The sequence below is a fragment of the Gopherus flavomarginatus genome, chromosome 12 (assembly GCF_025201925.1).
Source record: "Gopherus flavomarginatus isolate rGopFla2 chromosome 12, rGopFla2.mat.asm, whole genome shotgun sequence".
Classification (NCBI taxonomy): domain Eukaryota; kingdom Metazoa; phylum Chordata; order Testudines; family Testudinidae; genus Gopherus; species Gopherus flavomarginatus.
In genome coordinates, this window is record NC_066628.1 from 1,065,837 (window position 1) to 1,087,323 (window position 21,487).

At 53.5% G+C, this 21,487-nt stretch overlaps 1 protein-coding gene across 1 annotated transcript; it reads left to right on the forward strand.

Moving 5' to 3' along the window:
- Positions 1–1,133: 1,133 nt before the first annotated feature.
- Positions 1,134–14,439, forward strand: LOC127032756 (class I histocompatibility antigen, F10 alpha chain-like). The gene is made up of 4 exons (XM_050920294.1): positions 1,134–1,332; positions 2,606–2,866; positions 3,762–4,037; positions 14,126–14,439. Exons 1-4 carry the CDS (start codon positions 1,272–1,274, stop codon positions 14,422–14,424), a joined length of 897 nt encoding a protein of 298 aa, XP_050776251.1. The 5' UTR covers positions 1,134–1,271; the 3' UTR covers positions 14,425–14,439.
- Positions 14,440–21,487: the final 7,048 nt, after the last annotated feature.

The following is a 21,487-nucleotide window of genomic DNA, read 5'->3' on the forward strand; positions in this document are numbered from 1 at the left end:
GACTGAGGATGTCTGGCTGGGGCTGCAGCATGAGGAAATCAGGACTTTGTCCCACAGTGTGTCTGGCGCGGGGACACTCCCTGCACCGGGGGGTCTATGGCCTGCAGAGTGCCGGGTCAGCGCCCATGGATGCTGTCTGCTCCCAGCGTCGTCCTGCCGCCAGGGCCGCCCGGGGGGGTTGAGGGGGGCAAGTGGGACAATTTGCCTCAGGCCCTGCAAGGGCCCCCATGAGAATATAGTATTCTATAGTAGTGCAACATTTTTTTATGCGAGGGCCCCCCGAAATTGCTTTGCCCCAGTCCCCCTGAATCCTCTGGGCAGCCCTGCCTGCTGCAGGAAGGCAGGTGGCTGCTGGTTGGTGACTGAGCCCTGTGTGGGGGCACACGGGGATGCTGGCCGGTCAGGTGTCAGGATTAGCTGTGCACACAGCACGTCACACCCCGCGGGGAGCCACACCTGGCACACGGCTGCTACCTGCTCTGGTCAGGCCTCGGTCCTGGCACTGCCTGGGTGTGCAGTGAGCAAAGTGCACAGGCTGTTTGCAGGGGCTGCCGGTTGGCTCGCCCGCTCCTTCCCCATGGCCAGAGGGTGAGACCCCTCCCTAGGGCAGGTACCATGGGCCTGGCTGTCGCCCTGCGGGTCTGTTGGTGCCTCCGGGGGTGAGTACGGGAGGGGCTGGGGAGGGGCTGAGGCCCGGGGACTCAGGACTCAGCTGTACTGTGTCCCCTGGCTCTGGGAATGGAGGGCTGGTTTGTGCCCCCCAGCTCCTATGGGGCCGCTCCAGCATCGCCCCTCGGAAGATCGAAAACCACCTCCTCCTTCCCAGCCGGGATTCGCTCCTGGCCCGGTACCCGGTGCCCTGCCCCATGGTACCCGGTGCCCTGCCCCAGAGCGGGTCCAGCCCCCGGGCTCCCCCAGGCCCTGCAGCCCTCGCCCCACTCAGCCCTTCGCACCCCGGGCCCAGGCCAGGCTGGGGCATCCCCGCGGGCCCGCAGCCAGGGGATGTTTGACCTGCACAGCCCGGTCTGCCCGGATACCGATGACGAACAGCCTCGGCCTGCGTCCTGATTGGACGGCCACAGGCAGCTGAGAGACTGGAAAGTGGAAGTGCTATGACAGTGCTGGTGCAGCGCTGGTGCTAGTCAGTGCAAGGGACACGGCGCTGCCCGGCTCCCCTGCCCCCCCGCGTGCAGGGTGACCCCACGTCCCGATATTCGGGGCTTTGTCTCACACAGGCGCCTATTGCCCCCCCCCGCCCCCGCCCCCGCCCCATGGCCTGGGGGCTGCTCCTGGCGCTCTGCGGGGCGCTCCTGGCTCCGGCCGCGGCGGGTGGTGAGTCCGGGGGGCGCTGGGTGCCCCAGCTGGGGGTGTCACCGGAACAGGCCGGGCAGCTCCCTGTGACACGCGTGGGGGGCACAAACTGGGGGGCACAAGAGGTTCTTGGGGGGTCTGAACAAAGTGGGATCCTGGGGGTCCCGCAGGACCCTCTGCCGTGATAGCGGCGCAGGATAAACGGGGGGGGGGGGATTGCGGGGCGGAGAGGGGTAAGATAATAGTCCTCCCGCCCCACCCCGGCCAGCAGCCTCCACTCTCCGCCCCCCCACTCTGAAAGCAGCGCCCCCGCCAGCAGCAACGACGAGGGATTAATGCCAATTACCAGTAATGGGCGGGGGCGCGACACATTCCGTGAATGATGGGCGGGGGGGCGACTGGAGCAGTTTACACCCACGGCTTAAATGGCTGTAACCGGAGCGGGGCGAGGGGGCAGCCGCCCAGGGTGCAAAGCTGCAGGGGTGGAAAATGGGGTGGAAATATGATGAAAAAACTGGGTAGGGGGCACAAAGATGCTTGCTGGCCCCGGGCACTAGACTAGTTACCAGCTGGGCGGGAGGGCACCCCATTGGGCGGCCTACAGGAGCACAGAGGGGGGGGTTATTTCATGGACTGCACAGTAACGGTATGTACACGTGTGGGGGGCTGTGTGTGTGTTTGCAACTCCCTCTCCATTGCCTTAGGTTAACAGGTAGCCTTGCACTGACACAGACGCATTTATTATTCACACAAACACATCAACCTGCTGTCACGGGTTGGATTTTCTTACCACAATCAGTATTTCCCTGTGCCTGAGTGAGCCAAAATTGGGGTGAAAAATCAGTAAACCCCAAATAACGGCTTCTGTCAAACCTGGGAATTATTCAGTAAAAAGTCAGTTAAAACTGAAAACAAAGTGTCTTACACGCCCCACATGCATACACCCCCGGCACACGCATATGTAAACATGCAGACCACACACACACACGCAAGCTACCCCCGACCAGTGTCTGCCGCATTAGGCTTTTGGCCTACACCTTTTCCCCCCGCCAATGTCTGAGCCCCCTAAACAAGCCGCCACCTTTCAGAGGCGCAGGCTGAGAGATCGTCCCTCCTGATTCCTGTGAGTCATTGACAGATCCCAGCTTGTCCCTCGCCCAGGATGGGGCAGAGGGCAGGGGAACGAGGCTGGGGGTGGGATGTCTCTGCTGCTGGTCCCCACTGAGTGACCCTGGTGTCCCCTGAACACGGGAGGAAGCCGCTTGTTAACTCAACCTCACTTCTGTTGCTTTAGGGTACCACAGCCTGGCCGTGCTAGTCACAGCCGTCACCCAGGAAGATGGGACCTATCACTTCATCATGATCGCCCGGCTGGATGATGTTAAGATCGCGTACTACAGCAGTGACGTGCGAGAGGTCAGAGCCACCCAGACGTGGGCAGAGCAGGCCGTGGGTGCTGAGTATCTCCAGGAAAAGACCCGGGATTTCTGGGTGTATGAGGAGGGCGCTAAAGGCGATACCAGGAGGTGGATGCAGCTGCACAACCAGACGGGCGGTGAGTGTCTGAGAATTGTTATTATTCATGGACATGCGAGAGCTGCCTGCTCAGAATCACTCCCCCTGGGGATCGGGGCCTCGCTGTGCCAGGTGCTGCCCAAACCAGAGCTGGCTGGAAAATGGAGTTTACTTCCCACAGAAAATGTGTTATTCCCAGGAGTGTTTTCATTCCCGATTGGAAGGAAAGTCGGAAATGGGAGGTTTCCTGTTGGAAGAAAATGTTTCAGAAATTCCATCTCAGGCAGGGAGCTGGGCAGCCCTGGGATCTTTCCTTTCAATTTCCCCAACAGAAAATCAATGTTTTCTGGCCAAATTGAAATTTTCCTATGAAAAATGGTGTGGATAAAAAGTGAATAGAATAATTCTTTACTCTTCCCCACAATAAAAAAACAAGGGTCACCTGATGAAATGAATAGGCAGCAGGTCTAATACAGACACGTGGAAGTACTTTTTCACACAACACACAGTCATCCCGAGAAACATGTTGCTGGGGAACGTTCTAAAGCCAAAAGTGTCACTGGATTCAAAGAAGAACTAGAGAAGTTCCTAGAAGATTGGCCCATCGATGGCTATGAGCCAAGATGGCCAAGGATGGAACCCGATGCTCTGGGTGTCCCTAAACCTCCGCCTGCCAGAATCTGGGAGGGGAAGACGGGTGGATCACTCCAGAATTGCCCTGTTCTGTGCACTCTCCCTGAGTCCCTGGTGTTGGTCACTGTCAGACCTTAGTCTCACTCCGTATGGCACCTCTCATGTTCACCACTGGAGAGACTCCAGGAGCTCAGTAACTGTCACCATCCGGCCAAGTGTCCTCTGACCCCACCCGCCTGCAGACACATTTCCCAGCTCTCAGTGCAGGGTCTGAGCTCTCTCTCTCTCTCTCTCCTCCGCAGGGGTTCACACCGAGCAGGTTCACGTGGGCTGTGCGCTGAGTGACCAGGCCCCCATGGACCCGAGGTTCCAGTTCGCCTACGACGGGGGGGACTTTATCTGCTTTGACAACCGGACGGGGACGTGGGTTGCGGCCGTGCAGCCGGCCTTCATTCAGAAGCAGCTGTGGGAGACGCATAAGTTCTGGACTCAGTACGTCCAGAGGTACCTGCAGTCCGAGTGCCTGGAGACCCTGCGGAGCCTGGTGCAGCATGGAAGAGCGGTCCTGGAGCAGCAGGGTGAGCGAACAGCTATGGATTGGAGGGGACAGGGCACAAGGACACCAGTGGGACTTGGGCATGTCTGAAAGGGCAGTGTGACCTAGTGGATAGTGTTCTGAGTCGCAGTTCAGTGCATAGGGGTTCTATTCCCACCTCTGCTGCTGGGTGACTTTGGGTGAGTCTCTCCCTCTCTCAGTGCCTCTATTTGCCCATCAGTACAATGGGGATAATGGCACCAACCTGTTTTATAAAGTGCTTTGAGATCGACCGACGACAAGCACTCAACGAGAGCTACAGGTTGTTTTTAGTGCAAACGGGTTATTAGCCAGTTCTGGCTGCCTGGGCGTCTCCGTTCTGAAGGGCCTTTCCCGTTGGTTTCCAGCTCCCTCAGACTTCCCTTTTCAGGCTGAAATGTCCCAGCTCTGGGCTGTGAATTGATTAATTTTGCCAAGTTTGGTCCAGAAAAGGCCCAGCCCCTTGTGAGTGTGAAGGAAGCGGGTGAGGGGAGGGGGATGCATGCTGTCATTTATACAAAGCAAAAATTGTTTTGAGGTTCTTGTGCCCAGTGCTGTCACCTCTACAGCCGAGGGCAGAGACATAGACAGGAACTTGGGACCATGTGACAAAGGGATTTAAGCGCATGACAATGTAGACAGGGACCAGCTGGGATTTCCGAACGGAGGCGCCTGGCTGCCCATGAAATCACTGGGGTTAGATGCTGAGGGGCGTTTGGAAATCTGGCCCTTAGCCCCTAAATCGCACACGCGTGTTTGGGTGGCCCAGTGACAGCCTGCCTGGGCGTAGCCGTGTTATAGCGCTGTTGGGTCTAAACTTTTGGTGAACTTTGGGGAGCCAAAACACACCCAGACTGACTGTCTCTGCATAATCCTTCCTGAACCCTTTTGAACAAAGCACTGACCTGCAAACTACTCATGACACCCCCTTTCCCTAGTAGCCATTAGCCTTTATCTCTATGCATTTACTTGTTAACTTGCTTTTCCTGTAAAATCTTGATTAATTATGCATGACCATTATCTTTTGTTAATCACTTTGTTTACTTCTGTGTATAAATATTGATGCTCACCCCTAATAAAGGGGCCACACTTAATCTAAAGCTTTTTAGAGCTAAGGATAGTGTGAGCCCGTTGATCAACGCATTGGTGTCTGGTCTCTGACAGAATTGTGTGCCCCATACCAACTCCGCACGAACTCGGGTGCTGGAGAGGTGAGTGAGGACTTGCTTTATTACCTAACAATTTGGGGGCTCGTCCGGGATTCCTTCTGGTGCGGTACCTCTGTCCAGTGGTCAGACCACTCATATATGAATTGGCAAGGCGCCACAGGAGATTTCTCCCAGCCAATTCAATATTGAGGGGTCGTGTATTGGACAGCAGGGTAAACGCCAGTTGGAGGGCTCCTGTCAGACACCATGGGTCAAGGGACTAGCGTGCCTCTTGAGAGTCCGTTGGGGATTGTAAATAAGTTATGGAACGAAGGGAAACTCCCAGTACAGACAGGAATGTCTAGGAAGAAGTTGTACACACTATGTGTAAGGAATTGGACTGGGTATACCGCGGTATTGGCCGACCCGGAGATGAGGTGGCCTTCGTATGGCTCTTTCGAACAGGCTGCCTTAAGAGGAGTAAAGAGCCAGATCGAAAAAGACCATCCGGGACAGTTATGTTACTGGCTTTGTTGGAACACAGCAGCAGAGCTGTGGAAATCTTTAAAAATTATGGCAGTCAGGTACTCTCCTGAGAGTGAACCCCCTCCAGGTTATTTCGATGAAGGGTGTAAACCACGGTGTGTTTTGACTCGTCAGCTGGTCCCCTCTGCACCTGCCCCTATTCCTCCGCAGGGGGACTCTCTCCATGTAGCAGAGGGGAATCTGCAGAATCCCAAATTGGAATTTCTGCAGAAGGATGAGGAGGAAATGGAGGGGCAAACCTCGGGAGGAGTAGTTACTAGGCTAATGTCCAAACAGATACAGCAGGGTGCATGCCCCCCCCTGAGGATAGCCCAGAGGATGTCCCCGTCAAATCTCTTGCGAGTAATAAAAGTATAGTTAGAGAGATGCCTTTACAGCTGCACCACCAGCTCAGCCCATTCCCCAGGCCTGGATCAACTACGGGAAACAGCAGCAGCCGCAGCAAACTCAGCCTCCTCAATGACGGTACCCCGGGGGCGAAGACAAACAATGTGATGGTCTTATTTCCTTAATGTCTTTAGCCGGCTCCTTTCTCACTTTCTCCCCTCCCAGCAAAGAGCCTCGTTTAACCCTTTCAGTCCAGGGACTGCCTGTCTCTTTCCTCATTGATACTGGGGCTACTTTCTCTCTTTTAAATCATGCCCCCTCTCCCTGGCTATCCTCTGAGGTTAAAACTGCGACTGGGGTGGAGGGCAACCCACAGTCTCTGGGACTCACTTTGCCTTTGAATGTTATTTATGCTGATAAATGTTTTCCTCACCGTTTTCTTTTTTCCCCAGCTTGTCCGATCCCTTTGATGGGCCGGGATTTACTCTGTAAGCTTGAGGCTACTTTAACCTGCACTCCTGAAGGGGTAGGATTATTGATGACAGTGTTAGGAGATTCGGCCCCTACTCAGGGTAATTGGGAAACACCCCCCTCTCTCTCCCCTGACCTCACTGACTTGCCTTCAACCCTCTGGGGAATTTCTGACACTGATGTTGGCCTGCTCCTTTCGGCAGAGCCCGTAAGGATTCAGGTGAAGCCTTCCTTAACCCCCCCCGTCAGTCCCTCAATACCCCCTGTCGCTGGAAGCCCGGGAGGGCATCCGCCCCATTATCGAGGGATTCATTGCACAAAAGCTAGTCCGCCCTCAGCGCACTCCCTGTAACACCCCTATACTGCCTGTCAAAAAGCCTCCTAAAAAGGACGGAGACCCTGTTCGTTGGCGCTTTGTACAGGATCTACGAGTTGTTAATCAGTATGTGGTCCCTCTTCATGCAGTAGTTCCTGACCCAGCTACTATCATCAGCCAAATCCCCTGGGATGCTGAGTGGTTCACTGTTATTGACTTAAAATCAGCTTTTTTCAGCATTCCTGTGCACCCAGACTCTCAGTATCTCTTTGGTTTCACCTGGGAGGGACAAAGTTATGTCTGGCAACGACTTCCTCAAGGCTACAGAGACAGCCCCACGATTTTCAGCCAGTGCCTCCGCCACGACTTGGAAGGTTTCACCAGTCCGCAGGGATCCACATTGGTCCTATGCGTAGATGACATCCTATTAGGTAATCGCGAAGAAGCTGCCCTCCGCATCGATGGTAAGGCACTTTTATTATACCTACACACCAGAGGCCACAAGGTAGACCCTAAAAAGATTCAGTGGGTCTCACTGGGCTTCCTGTTAACCCCAGAGGGAAGACAGATGGACCCAGCCCGCATAAAGACTATCAAAACTGCCCTCTACCGAACACCAAGAAACAACTTCGAGGTTTCTTAGGATTAATTGGCTTCTGTCGCCCCTGGTTGCCGTCCTGCGGGGAGTTAAGCAAACCGCTCCACCGACTCACTGCTAACCTTGCTCCTGACCCTTTGCAGTGGTCCCCGGACACTATTCAAGCCTTTCAGTTACTCAAGGACAGTGTGGCCTCCTCCATGTCTCTCCGCCCCCCCAATTACAGCAAACCCTTTCACCTTTTTGTCCACGAGAGGGGCGGAATTGCTAGTGGTGTCCTTACCCAGCTGAGCGGGCCCCACCATTTCCCGCTTGCTTTTTACTCTCAGCAAATCGACCCTGTCGCTCAGGGAACCCCATCCTGCACCCGGACTCTGGCAGCAGCTGCCCTGCTGATCACAAAGGCAAAGAGCCTAACCCTGGGTCATTTTACCACGGTTTGGACCTCTCATGCCTTGTCAGCCCTTCTGCGTAGGGGCACAACCCAAGTCTTTTCGGCCCATCGTCAGCAACAGCTAGAGGCCGAACTCTTAGAAGACACTAACCTAATTTTTGAAAGGTGTGGACCCCTTAATCCAGCTACCTTGCTTCCTGACCTGCCAGTCCTCCAGGATCAGCACGACTGTGTGGAAGTAGTTTACAGCATCTTACAGATAAGAGACAACCTGTTTGACGTGCCACTGGACAACCCCGATTGCATCCTCTTCTCGGACGGAAGCTCCTTCTATGTTAATGGCAAGCGTTTCACTGGTTATGCTGTCACCTCTGAATGGAACATTCAAGAGGCCGCCTCACTGCCAGGCAACTGGGGAGCCCAAGCCGCTGAACTCTATGCCCTGGCCCGAGCTTGCCAGTTGGCCGCTGGTAAAACCGTTACCATTTTTACTGATAGCAAATATGCTTTTGGAGTTGTGCATTGTCATATCCACCTCTGGAAGTTTCGAGGTTTCCAGACAGCTGCCGGTAAACCCATTCAGCACCTCCCCCTCATCCACAAGCTTTTGGACGCCCTCCAAAAACCCTCTGTCCTGGCTGTAGTTCACTGCCGGGCCCATACTAAAGATAGTAGCCCCGTTACCCGTGGAAATGCCCTGGCTGACGCCTCCGCTAAGAAGGCTGCCACCTTACCTTTAGCCATGCCCACATTGGCTATTGCAGCCTCCTCCTTTACTCCACCGCACCCCGTACCAGTACCCGCTGCTGAACTACAATCGTGGGAGAGCCTCGGGGCCACTCTGGTCAAAGGGACCTGGCTTATGCCAGATGGCCGAGCCTGCCTCCCTCGCTCCACATACCCCGTGGCAGTTCGCTGGCACCATGATAAAGGGGGTCACTACGGCACGCACGCCCTCGTGAACACCATCGCTCGCTTTTGGTATACTCCAGGCATTCAACCCTATTGCCTATCAATAGTGAAAGCATGCAGCACATGTCAGCGTAATGAACCTGCTCCACCTCTTAACAAAATTAAGGGTGGAAGACCTCCGCCTGCTGCTCCATTTCAACATCTTCAAATTGACTTTGCAGATATGCCAAAGGCTTTTGGGAAAAAGCACCTCCTTGTTTTGGTTTGCCCTCTGACTTCCTGGGTCGAAGCTTTTCCTACTGCTAATTGTACTGCTGCCACAGTGGCAAAGATTCTCCTTAGAGACATTGTACCCCGTTTTGGCATCCCTCTTGTGCTCGACTCAGATCGCGGACCTCACTTTACTGGTCATGTCCTTGGCCGTTTAGAACAAGGACTGGGCATTTCACACTCCTTTCATACACCCTACCACCCCCAGTCTAGCGGGAAAGTTGAGCGTATGAATAGGGAACTTAAGTTTACATTGGCTAAATACTGTCAGGAAACAGGATTAAAGTGGCCTCAGGTACTTCCCTTGGTCCTGTTTCACCTTCGTACTCGCCCAACCCGCGCATTGGGATTATCCCCCTTTGAACTGCTCTATGGACACCCCCCTTTCAAAGGCGGGGCGCTACCACGTGGTGATGTTTCACTATTGGGAGGGGATCATTTAACCGCGTGTCAGTTTCTCTCCCTACAGGCTCGCCTCCGTACCCTTTGGAAAGCCTCGCAGTTTTCCCAGACCGTGCCGCTGGAGGAACAGATCCACCCGTTCCAACCAGGGGACTTCGTCTGGGCCAAAAAGTTCGTTCGTGACGACACCCTCCAGCCAAGGTTTACTGGACCCCACCAGGTTCTTTTAACAACCCAGACTGCAGTGTTCCTGGAAGGACGCAAATCTTGGATCCACCACTCCCACGTCAAGCCAGCCGTAGTGGACCACAGTGACGGACCAGCAGCTCTTGTCACCACTGAGGACACTGCCTTCGACCAGTGGACCAGCTTACCTCTCTCAGACATTAGACTTAAATTGACTCGAAAAAAATGAGAGGACCCTTTATTCTGACAACTGTATGTTTTTTTATGCTTTTTTAGTTTATTTTCTGCTTATGAAGAATGCTGTGTTTTTGTAAATGACACCTACTCTAACACTTTTCAACGTACCAAACACCTAAGGGAAATGGCTAAAAACTACTCCTCTGGCCAGCCACCTTATAATTGGTGGGGAGCCTTATGAAATTGGCTGCCCGGATTTGGGTGGGTTAAAAAAAAAAAAAAAACTCTTGGTGGGTGTTGTTGGGGCCATAGTAGTCCTTATAATACTGTGTTGCTGTATTCAGTGTGTCCCCTCCCTCATAAACTCATGTAAGTCAGTTTATTCTTTTCCCACTTCAGCTAAAAGCCTTACTCTCTTCAAATTGGCCCAGGCTAAAATTGCCAAGCGGCCCTTGAGATCTTAAAATAGGGTGTAGCTTTTTGATTAATAGTTATCTCAAAGCTACAAATGGAGGAATGTTGGGTCTAAACTTTTGGTGAACTTTGGGGAGCCAAAACACACCCAGACTGGCCGTCTCTGCATAATCCTTCCTGAACCCTTTTGAACAAAGCACTGACCTGCAAACTACTCATGACACCCCCTTTCCCTAGTAGCCATTAGCCTTTATCTCTATGCATTTACTTGTTAACTTGCTTTTCCTGTAAAATCTTGATTAATTATGCATGACCATTATCTTTTGTTAATCACTTTGTTTACTTCTGTGTATAAATATTGATGCTCACCCCTAATAAAGGGGCCACACTTAATCTAAAGCTTTTTAGAGCTAAGGATAGTGTGAGCCCGTTGATCAACGCATTGGTGTCTGGTCTCTGACAGAATTGTGTGCCCCATACCAACTCCGCACGAACTCGGGTGCTGGAGAGGTGAGTGAGGACTTGCTTTATTACCTAACAGCGCGGGATCATGCACAGCGAAGGAGACCCAGGCCCAGGCCTGTTCTGGTTACTACCCAGTTCAGCTACCACCAATGTGCGCAGTTTGCGTGAGTCTGCAGAGGGGTGTGAGCCGGGTGCCTGGGGCAGCCCTCACTGAAAATGCCCAGCTCAGGGCAGGCTGCAGACAGACGAGCAGATTCTCCCAAAACTGGTGATTAACACTGAAGCTGATTCACTAACCAGTTACAAACTGTGCTTTCAGGGGCAGTGAGTTGTATGGGCCCGTGGTGCCCGGGCTCCACCAATGTTTGGGGCCGGGTCTCTCCCCCGGCCTTACCTGACGCCTCCCCCCCGCGCCTCCCCCGAGTGTCCCCCAGCCCCAGAGTGTGTCCCTGCCTCTCCCCTGCAGCTCCACCTGCTTCTGCTCTGCTGGCTCCTGGCATCAGCTGCCACTGCAGGGTTCTAGTGCCCCCCCATCCATGAATGGCAGGGCAGGCTGCCCTTACCCTGCCCTTCCGCCTCAGACCCATCCCTCTTCCGGCGGGACCCTCCACCAGCACAGGGCCCCCTGCCCGCAGTCACCGCTCCTGCCCCACGCTGGGCAAGGGGCAGCCCCATCTCCCACCCCCAGTGAGGGGCAGCAGCAGGGGAGGAGGCACACATGTGATTCCCCCCCCCCCCCGGCACCCACCAGAGGGGATGGGAGGAGGCTTCCTGGACCTGAGAGGTGCCCTAGGAGCAAGTGCAGTGACAGTGGTGCAAAGTGAGTGTGCTGCTGGGGAGGAGACGGGGGAAGAGGGGGGCTCCCACCCTGAGCTTACTACTCCCTGCGGGGAGAGGGCTGGGGTGAGTCCTCCTCTTTGGCTCCAGCCCCGGGGCAGCCTGCCTGCACCCCAAACTCATCCCCAGCCCTGCCCCACCCCAGAGCCCACACCCCAGCCGGAGTCCTCACCCCCCTGCGCCTTAACCCTCTGTCCTAGCCCTGAGCCTCTCCAACACCCAAACCCCTCAGCTCTGGCCCCAGCCAGAGCCCTCATCCCCCCACACCCAACCCTCTGCCTGAGCCCTGAGCCCCTTCTTGCATCATGAAACCCCCAGCCCCACCGCACAGCCCTCACCTCTGCATCCCATCCCTCCACACCCCCTCCCATCCCCAAAATCCCTCCCAGAGCCTGCACCCCAGACCTCCTCCCCCCACCCAAATTCCCTCCCAGGGCAGAGTTTGGGTGGGGGCAGGTTCTGGGCACCACCAAAATTTCTACAAACCTGCCACCCCTGTGTGCTTCTCAGTCCCCACACTGGTTATCAATAAGCTGAAAAAAAGAAACCACAAAGCCCCCTTTATTGCATTCCTGTTCTCTGGCTCAGGGACGTTATTGACATGAACGGTGACCGTATAGCTCATCGGTGCAACCACGGTTGTGATTGGCTGGTTATGATGATGCTATCTGGGTGCATACATCAGTTTTGTATTTCAAGTTACAAGTATTGGCTCTGTCCTGTCTGTATTTCACACTTGTGCTCTGCTTCTGGGGGACATCCCAGACAAGTTGGTGTCAGCTCTGCCTAGCCTGCTTGATGGCCCATTAAGGACCATCTGCTACACAACTGACCCATTGAGAGGAGCAAGGCAGGCAGGGACTTGCCTGTGGACAGAACTCAGGTTTTTCCAGGCCATGTGCTGGGTGGCTTGTGGTTGGAACAAAGGAAGCACAAGCCACATGGCAAAAGGACTATAAAAGGCAGCAGCAGCATCTCCATTTTGTCTTCAGTCCTGCTTCTGACCTCTGGAGGGACTTTGCTACAAGCTGAAGCTCTGCACAAGGGACTGAATGACTCATCCCAGCAGGGGATGTTCTCCAGAGACTTGATTTGAACCTGCAGTTTACTCCATCACTGCTACAAGCCTGAACCAAGAACTTTGCCATTACTGTATGTAATTGATTCCATTTAACCAGTTCTAGCTCTCATCTCTATCTTTTTCCCTTTATGAATAAACCTTTAGATTTTAGATTCTAAAGGATTGGCAACAGCGTGATTTGTAGGTAAGATCTGATGTGTATATTGACCTGGGTCTGGGGCTTGGGCCTTTGGGTTGGAGAGAACCTTTTTCTTTTACTGGGGTGTTGGTTTTCATAACCATTCATTCCCATAACGAGTGGCCCTGGTGGTGACACTGGGAGACTGGAGCGTCTGAGGGAATTGCTTGTGTGACTTGTGGTTAGCCAGTGGGGTGAGACCAAAGTCCTCTCTGGCTGGTGGGTTTGGTGCCTTAATAGTAAAGGAATTCCAGCTTTGGGCTGTGATTGCCCTGCTCTGAGCAATTTGTCCTGAATTGATACTCTCACTTGTGTCCCACCAGAGGCAGCTTTGTTACAGGCTCCCAATCAGCTCCTAGGTCCAGTAAAGCGAGAAGTTATTTAAAGACTCTGCTCACTATACAAAATGTTCTTCTGACCCCAAAGGGCCAGCCACATTACCAGGTCAGTATTAGGTTGGATCTTACCCAAAATCCCGTGCTGCCAGCCAGTGCTTTAGTGTCTAAAACTAAAGGTTAATTAGAAAAGAAAAGAAAAGAAAAAGTTGTTGAACAGTAAAGCAATCAGGGACACACATAGAACTTCGGAGTCCATCTATCAGGTTCCTAGCAGTGTTGGTGAGTTTGCTGGCTTGAAAGTCCCTCTGGAACATCCACCGCTGGAGTGGGTCATTCAGTGCTTTGTTCAAGGCTTAAGTGTGTAGAGAAGTGACTCCGGAGTAAGAAGCAGGACTGAAGACAAAATGGAGATGATGCAGCTGCCTTTTTATATCCTTTACCATGTGGCTTGTACTTCCTGTGTCCCAGACACAAGCTCCCAGCACATGACAGGGAAAAGCCTTAGGGTTGTGTCCATAGGCAGCCCCTACATGTCTTGCTGACTCATACGGTGCAGTCCCTGGGTTTTTTCAATGGGTTCATTGTACAGCTGATGTCCCTTGGCGGGCCATCTAGCAGGCTTAGTGCTGATGCCAATCTGTCTGAGTGCGTCGCTCAGAAACACAGCACAAGTTTTGAAACCATAGAAATCTATAACTCATAGTACAAAGGTGATACAAACATCTAAACCAGGTGATCATCCTTCACAAATCTAACATTCTCAATGACACCTTACACAGCATATCTGGCATGATTTATTGCAATTTTACAATATTGTTATTATTCATAATATAAAGTGTCTCTCAATTCCATACAGCATCACAAAGGGATTTACATCTGATTAACTAGCTCCATTTACAAATTAGTGTAAACGGGTGCAGACCAGGTCTCACACACATGTGAGTGTTCCACCCGCTGTGGGGCCTTTATCTCTTGTCTTTTACTGGTGCCAGTCCCTGGCATGTGGCTCACACGCTGTGTCTCCCCCCCCAGCACCTCCCATGGTCTCAGTTTCCCGCAGAGACGACCCAGACAGCTCTGTCACCCTCTCCTGCCACGCCAGGGGCTTTTACCCGCGTCCCATCCACGTCTCCTGGGTATGGGATGGAGAAGACATCCTGGCGGAGAAGTACTCGAGCGGGATTCTGCCCAACGACATTCACTCATACTACATGCAGTCATTCCTGGAAATCTCCCCACAGCAGGAGGACGGGCACCGCTATGCCTGTCGAGTGGAGCACAGCAGCCTTCCGGAGCCCGTGCTTGTCTGGGATAAGGGGGGGGAGGGTTAATAGCAGGACCCAGGGGTTGGGGGCATGGCCCCATGGGAGTTACAGAGATGGGGTGCGGCCCTGCCACAGGAAGGTCAATATCTCTGCCCATCGTCAGTGTGAACTTGTCTAGCTCTGGGTATTCGTGTGACCCAGAGAAATGGCTGATCCCTCAGAGACTCTCATTAAGTTTCTGGCCGTGGTGGCATCCAGTGACAGTGAGTTCCACAGGCTGACGTCATTACGAGGGAAGGGCCTGGTTGCTGTGTGGCGTGTGTATCTGGCAGTGTCCGGCAGAGCATCCACCCTCTGGCCCCATCCCCGTCCCCCTCCCGGCTCAGCCTTTCCCCTCCCCTGGGGCCAGGTCTCTGCAGACGCCCTCGGAGAGATGTTCGTGGCAAAGGCCTGTGACTGCCCTAGGAGGATTCCCCAGCAGCTGCTCCCCTCGGTGACCTGGGCCCTTCTCCATCCCACAGCCCCTGGGAAGAAGGGCCCCCTGTCCTCCGGAGTCCTGGCCGCCATCGTCCTTGCTGTGCTGGCTCTGGCTGGAGCCGTAGGGGCCGGCATCATCCTGTGGAAGAGAAAATCAGCAGGTGAGAGCCGGTCCCATGGAGCCAGGATGTGGGGAGGTCTGGGGAGTGAGGCGGCCCAGCCAGCCCAAGGGGGAGTGGCTCCTAGCACTGCCCCACAAGTAGAGGTGGTACAGGGCCATGGGGCAGGGTTGATCGCCATAGCTTGACCCTGCTGGGGGCAGAGTGGGTTCTGTCGTTGGCTGGGTGCCGTGTGCCCTGCTGCTGTGTTGGTGCCTCAGTGTCCCCATGGCAGTTCTTAAGTATCTGGCAGAGCAAAGGGCCAGTGCACCTAAATGCCTGACACTCCGTCTCCTAGCAACTGATGGCCTGGGCCCCCCCTGCAAAGGTGCCAGCTGAAGGTGTTGGAGACAAAGAGATCAGGTGACCTACTGGCCCTGGGAAAGGGGCTGAGCAGAGAGGAGGGGCTGGGGGGGGTTAGTCTGGAGCTGGCTGATGGCAGACGTGGGGGTCTGGCTCACTGACCCCCAGAATGGACCCAGCCGAGGGGTCCGGTTCGCTGTATCTACAAGCTCTGTTTTAGGCCCTGTTCCTGTCATCGAATAAACCTCTGTTTTACTGGTTGGCTAAGAGTCATGTCCGACTGCGAAGTGGGGGTGCAGGTCCCAGTGGCTTCCCCAGGACCCCACTGAGGCGGGCTCGCTGTGGGAAGCGCACGGAGGGGCAGAGGATGCTGAATGCTCCAAGGAGAGACCCAGGAGGTGAAGCCGTGTGAGCTTCTTGCCCTGAACAAGTCTGCTCCAAGGGAGAGGAGGCTCCCCAAAGTCCTGCCTGGCTTGGTGGGGAGCAGTTCCAGAGCATCGCCTGGTGACTCCGTGACATGACCCCACTGGCTAGGAGAGCTCCTGTCCATGGATCCTGTCTGCCCTGGGGAGATTCTCGCTAGGTCGTTATAACAATTTTCTCCTCTAGGTGTTGGGTTTTAGGCTGTTGTACTGCAGGGTTTGCATTCTCTCTTGCAGCATGTTCATTCCAAGTCACTGATCACTGGGCCCTTCTCCAGCCAGGGCTTTGCTCAGGGTCTCCTCCAAAGGGCTGCCTGTGAGCCAGGCCCATTGGTGCCAGCTGGCAAAGAGGTCACTGTCCCAGACCTGACAGACTCACGGCACCTCCCACAGCACTTCCATGGTACTGAGCCAGGAAGGGCAGCATCTGAGGGCTGCAGCAGAAGCTCGTAACCTGTCCCTGCTCACTGGGAAATGGGTGTGTGGGTAAGATTGAAGGAATATTCTAACTTATGGGCTTTGATGTAAAAGTTAGTCACTTGGGATATGTCTGGGTGATGCTGTCATGTGTCCTTTGTCTCTGTTCCGTGCCCTCTCGGCTCTGAGAGGATCTGTCTATCTTCAAGCTCTCTAATCTTCTGTTCCAATTGTGTAAGTATAAAGTTAGAAAAGCGGCTTAGGCTTTCTATTTGTTTTACTCTCTCTGCAATTGTGGATCTGGTTGGCTTAACTTTTGTATGTGCAGTTGCTGGGAATCTTTTTTGATGTGTATTGGTACAGGGGGGAAAGTCTCTTTTCTATTGTCTGTAAGCTAAAAGACCCTGTAATGTTTACATCTTGAAGTTACAGAGATAATTCTTTGCTTTTCCTTTCTTTTATTAAAAGAGTTCTTTTTAGAGAACCTGATTGATTCTTTCCTCCCGTCTCCCCACCAGTCCTGGTGAGCTATTCCAATCCCCTGGAATAACAAGAGAGACAAGGAAAGAATCAATCAGGTTCTCTAAAAAGAAATCTTTTAATAAAAGAAAGGAAAAGCAAAGAATTATCTCTGTAACTTCAAGATGTAAACATTGCAGGGTCTTTTAGCTTACAGACAATAGAAAAGAGACTTTCCCCCCTGTACCAATACACATTAAAAAAGATTCCCAGCAGCCCATTCATGCGGGACACGGAGGGAAGGTGTTACCCATCCCTAGTCCTCTGGTGATATGTTGCAAGGCTCAGTCATCTACCCGTGCCCCATCTCCAAACAGTCAATGGAAACCCATCAAAGACAACTGCAAACAACTGGAACCACTTAGAGGTAAAAAGGGAAGGTTATAGCAGAGTGGGGATCGTCCTAGCTGGGAATAGACAAAAGACTGAGTCGGTGCGTCGTAGGGTGGGGAAAGACCCTCTGCATCCGTTCACAGCAGAGATGTCTCGTGGAATGAGAGGGTTTCAGCAAAGGCTGGATCCTGGGAAACCGACCAGCTCTGCACCAGACTGGACTGTGGGGGGAACCTACCTTAGGAGCTAGGAAAGGTAACTGCTAATAAGGGCAGGCCCTAGCTCCTGTTTTATGATTTGGGTTAATATTGTAACCACTTGTTTCTACTGCTCTGCTTTCTAGAGGCATCTCTCTTGTTTTTAAACACAACTATTTTGATTCATTCTAAGTGCTCACAAGGGACGTGCATTGTACAGGAGCCGCGGTGCGGGAATGCTATGCAAACTGTCAGTTTGTATCTGCCTCACAGCCACCATGTGCCCATGCCTGGGGGGTTCTGGGAGGGGGGGTTTAAATGACTGGTGGGTGTTGGGGGGATCTGCGCTGATCCTGGGGGCTCACAGCCCTTCCCTTGGGGAGGGGATCCCTGGGCCAAAGATGCACCAGTCCCAAGGGCTACTGCTCCCCAGTTCACACCCCCAAACCCTGGCCCTTCCCTTGGGTAGGGGAATCCCAGCTCACAGACCCCCAACCTGAGGCTCCCTTTGTTAGTTTCATCCCATGGATCCTGCAGAGCCCAAGAGGAGACAGCTGCCCCGTGTGACCTGGGGCCTGTCCCTGCCACACTGGATCAGACCCATTGGCCTGTCTAACCTGATGTCCCTGGCCTCCCTGTGTCAGACCCATACACCCGTCTGGCCTGGTATTCCCTGCTGCTCCACACCAGCTACCTGAATTTACACCAGGGATAAATTGTGCCCATAGACAGCAGGGTGGGGATAAAGCTGTGTGCACCTGGGACGAGTTAGCAGGACAAGGATCATCTGGCCCTGTCTGGAAACTGCCGGTTTTACAGTTGGGTCCTCTTCGCTGGGATCCAGGGTTCCAGCCCTGCACCAGCGCTAGGGTGTGGTGTTTAGTGGGTTAAAGGTGGGGGAAGCCTGTGGTATTTCTCCACAATCACCCACCATTTAACTTCAAAAAGGGGAACACAAAAACATGAGGAAGCTAGGTAAACGGAAATGGAAAGGAACAGTCACAAGAGTGAAACGCTTGCAAGCTGCATAGAATCCTTTAAAAATCATTGTCATTGAAGCATAAACTAAATGTGTACCCCAAATAAAAAAATATTAGAGGACCAAAAAAATACCAGCTTGTCTAACCAGCAGAGTAAAACAGGCTGTTAGAGGTAAAAAGGCGTCTTTAAAAACTGGTCGTCTAATCCTACTGAGGAAATTAGAACAGAGCATAATGGCTGGCAAGTCAAGTGTAAACGTATAAGAATTTGAAGAGCAATGAACAAAAGGCACAAAACCTAACAGCAAATTGTTTTTTTAAGTACATGAGAGGCAGGAAGTGAGGCAACCACCAGTGGGGCCACAGGATGATCGAGGTGCGAAAGGAGCACTCAAGGACGACAAGGCCGTTGTGGAGAAGCTGAATTAATTCTCTGCATCGAATTTCACAACCGAGGTTGTGATGGAGGTTCCCACAACTGAGCCATTCTGTTTAGGTGGCAGATCTGAGGAGCTGTCCCAGATTCAGGTGTTGATAGAGGAGGGTTTGGAACAAATTGATCAATTAAACAGTAATTATACACCAGAACCAGAAGGTGTTACCCTGAAAAACTGGTTTTGGGGTGTCCCCTGCATAGCCCACTGATTGCCCCCTCAATCTGCCCCCTTCAATGTGGGGGTCTCTGGGGTGGCTGAGGAAATACGTGGAGGACGCGGCTCCAGCCTTCTGATCAATGACCGACACAGGCCGTATTCTTTCCAAAGCCAGGCCCCTTTTCTTGACAGCAGTAATAACGGCCCCGGCACAGTAACAGTCCAGACCCGGAGCCCTACAGCCCTCACACCGCCCTGCCGGAGAGTTTGAAATGACGCCACGTGGCTGCTCCCTGCGGCTGGGACCAGGCGCTCACAGGGAGGTGAGAGCAAGGGGCAGCGACGCATTCGGCTTGACACCGATAAATCCCTCTCGCGATCACACACGTAGCTACATCAATGTTACCCCCTACGCCCACCCAGACATTGCCCTGCCCTGTCCCTGAGTCTGACGCACTCAGCTGCCTATGCAGTGTCTGTTTCTCCTTTCCCTCCCTCCCCTGCTTCATCCGTCTCTTCCCCTTCCCTCGCATCTTCTTCACCTCCATTCCCCCCTCGCCTCCTTCGGCCCCCCTCTGCCTTCTGCTCCCGTGCCCCGTCAATCACGTCGTGGGACCCTTGCTCTGTCAATCATTGCTGTTTACAACCTTCTTCCCGCCAATTCTCCCCTGTGCCCGTTAGCCCCTGTTCAATTTACCTCACAGCGTTATGTCCGTTTACCCCCTTTTCCCGCCATTTTGGTCTGGCGCGCTGGGTGCCCCATACCTACCATTTAATGGGGGAGAGACTCTGGCTTATTTAAGATGAACGGTAGGGACATGAGATGGAGTTTCTCTGCTATCAGTGGGACTTACCCAGGACTTCGTCAGGAACTCAACTATGGAACTGCAGAACTATTAAATATGGCTAGTGACCTGTCCCTTCTCAGCCTCTGGAGCAGATAGCTGGCGGGTAGCGAATGTAATGCAGATTTTTTCAAAAGGCTCCAGAGATGATCCTGGCAATGACAGGCCGGGGAGCTGAACTTCGGAATCAGGAAATTGGTTGAAACTGTTGTAAAGAGCAGAATGATCAGACACATCAATTAACGCAGTATTTGGGGGACGAGTCAGCAGGGTTTTGTAAAGGAAAATCACCAATCTAGTAGAATTCTTTGTGGGGGTCAACGAACGTGTGGACAAGGGGGATCCAGTGGCTAGAGTGTACTTGGCCTCTCAGAAAGCCTTTGACAAGGTTCCTCCTCAAAGGAGCCGTTAGGAAAGGGATAGATAATCAGACAGAAAATATCCTAATGCCTCTATAGAAGTCCATGGTGCACCCACACCTTGAAAAATGAGTGCAATTCTGGTCGCCTCATCTTAAAAATATATATCAGAACTGGACAAGCTGCAGAGAAGGGCAACGGAAATGATGAGGCGTGTGGAATGGCTGCCTTATGGGGAGAGATTCAAAACACTGGGACTGTTCACCTTAGAGGAGAGACGACCGCTGGGGGTGCGATGGGGTGTACAAACCCCACAGTGGGCAGCCAGGGGTTAAGGAGCTGCTCTGGGCCCAGCCAGCCCTGCCCCACCACACCTGCAGGAAATGCACCAGCTGCAGGAGGCGTTCAAAGGCAGGGCAGCGTCTGGTTTGGGGGCAGCCCAGGGAAGAGAGCCGCCTGCAACCTGCAGCTCCAGCAGAGGAGAGCGGTGGGAAAGGCAGAATCTCTGCCCCTGACAGCTGAGGGAAGGGAGGGCCTGCCACAGACACAACCTGAGAGGGAAGCGTCCCCCTCTCCCACTCATCTGGACTCTGAGTTTTGTTCATTCCCCTGTACTGTGGACTGCCCCAGCGGGGGAAAGTCCTAGGATGGAGCTGGCCCAGGAGGTCATCCTACGGGTGGAGATGGTGGCCTGGCCAGCTTAGAAAGGAAGAGAGCTGCCTCGCTGCACGCAGATGCAGGAAGGTGCCTGTTGCTGAGTGGACACCCATTACATTGCCTGGACCCTGATGGCAGTAAACAAAAGGCTGTAGTTCTTTACACAACACACAGTCAACCTGTGGAACTCATTGCTAGGGGATGGTGTGAAGGCCCAAAGTATAACTGGGTTCTAAAAAGAACTAGATAAGTTCCTGGAGGACAGGTCCATCAATGGCTGTTAGCCAAAATGGTCAGGGACAGACCCCCCCATACCCTGGGTGTCTGCAAACCTCTGTTTGCCAGAAGCTGGGAGTGGGCAACGGGATGGATCACTCGATGATTCCCTGTTCTGTTCATTCCCTCTGCGGCACCTGGCACTGGCCACTGTCAGGAGACTGGACACTGGGCTAGATGGACCTTTGATCTGACACAACATGGCCGTTCTTATGCTCTTATGTTCACAATGGCTCCGTTCCAGTTGGGCAACGAAACCGGTGACCAACGAGGGAATCTCCAGCCACGGGCAATGGAACCATCTCAGGAGCTGGACTGGGACTATGGAAGCCATCAACCCCATGAAACGAGATCAGAGCCATCCCTGGGCACAGCGAATTGGAGCAACTGCTCCAAGCCCCACACTTTGGGGGGCCCCCAAGCTTCGGGAAAACCATGAGGAGGTGTGGGGGAGGTGAGGCGGGAAGTGGGTGAGCGTGATGAGGAGGTGAACGTGGGGGCCAGTGGCAGGTGTGCAGGCAGGACAGCAATGAGGAAAGTGGCAGGTGGGGAAGGTGGTGAGGAGGCGAGTGGCAGATGGGCAGGCGGGACGG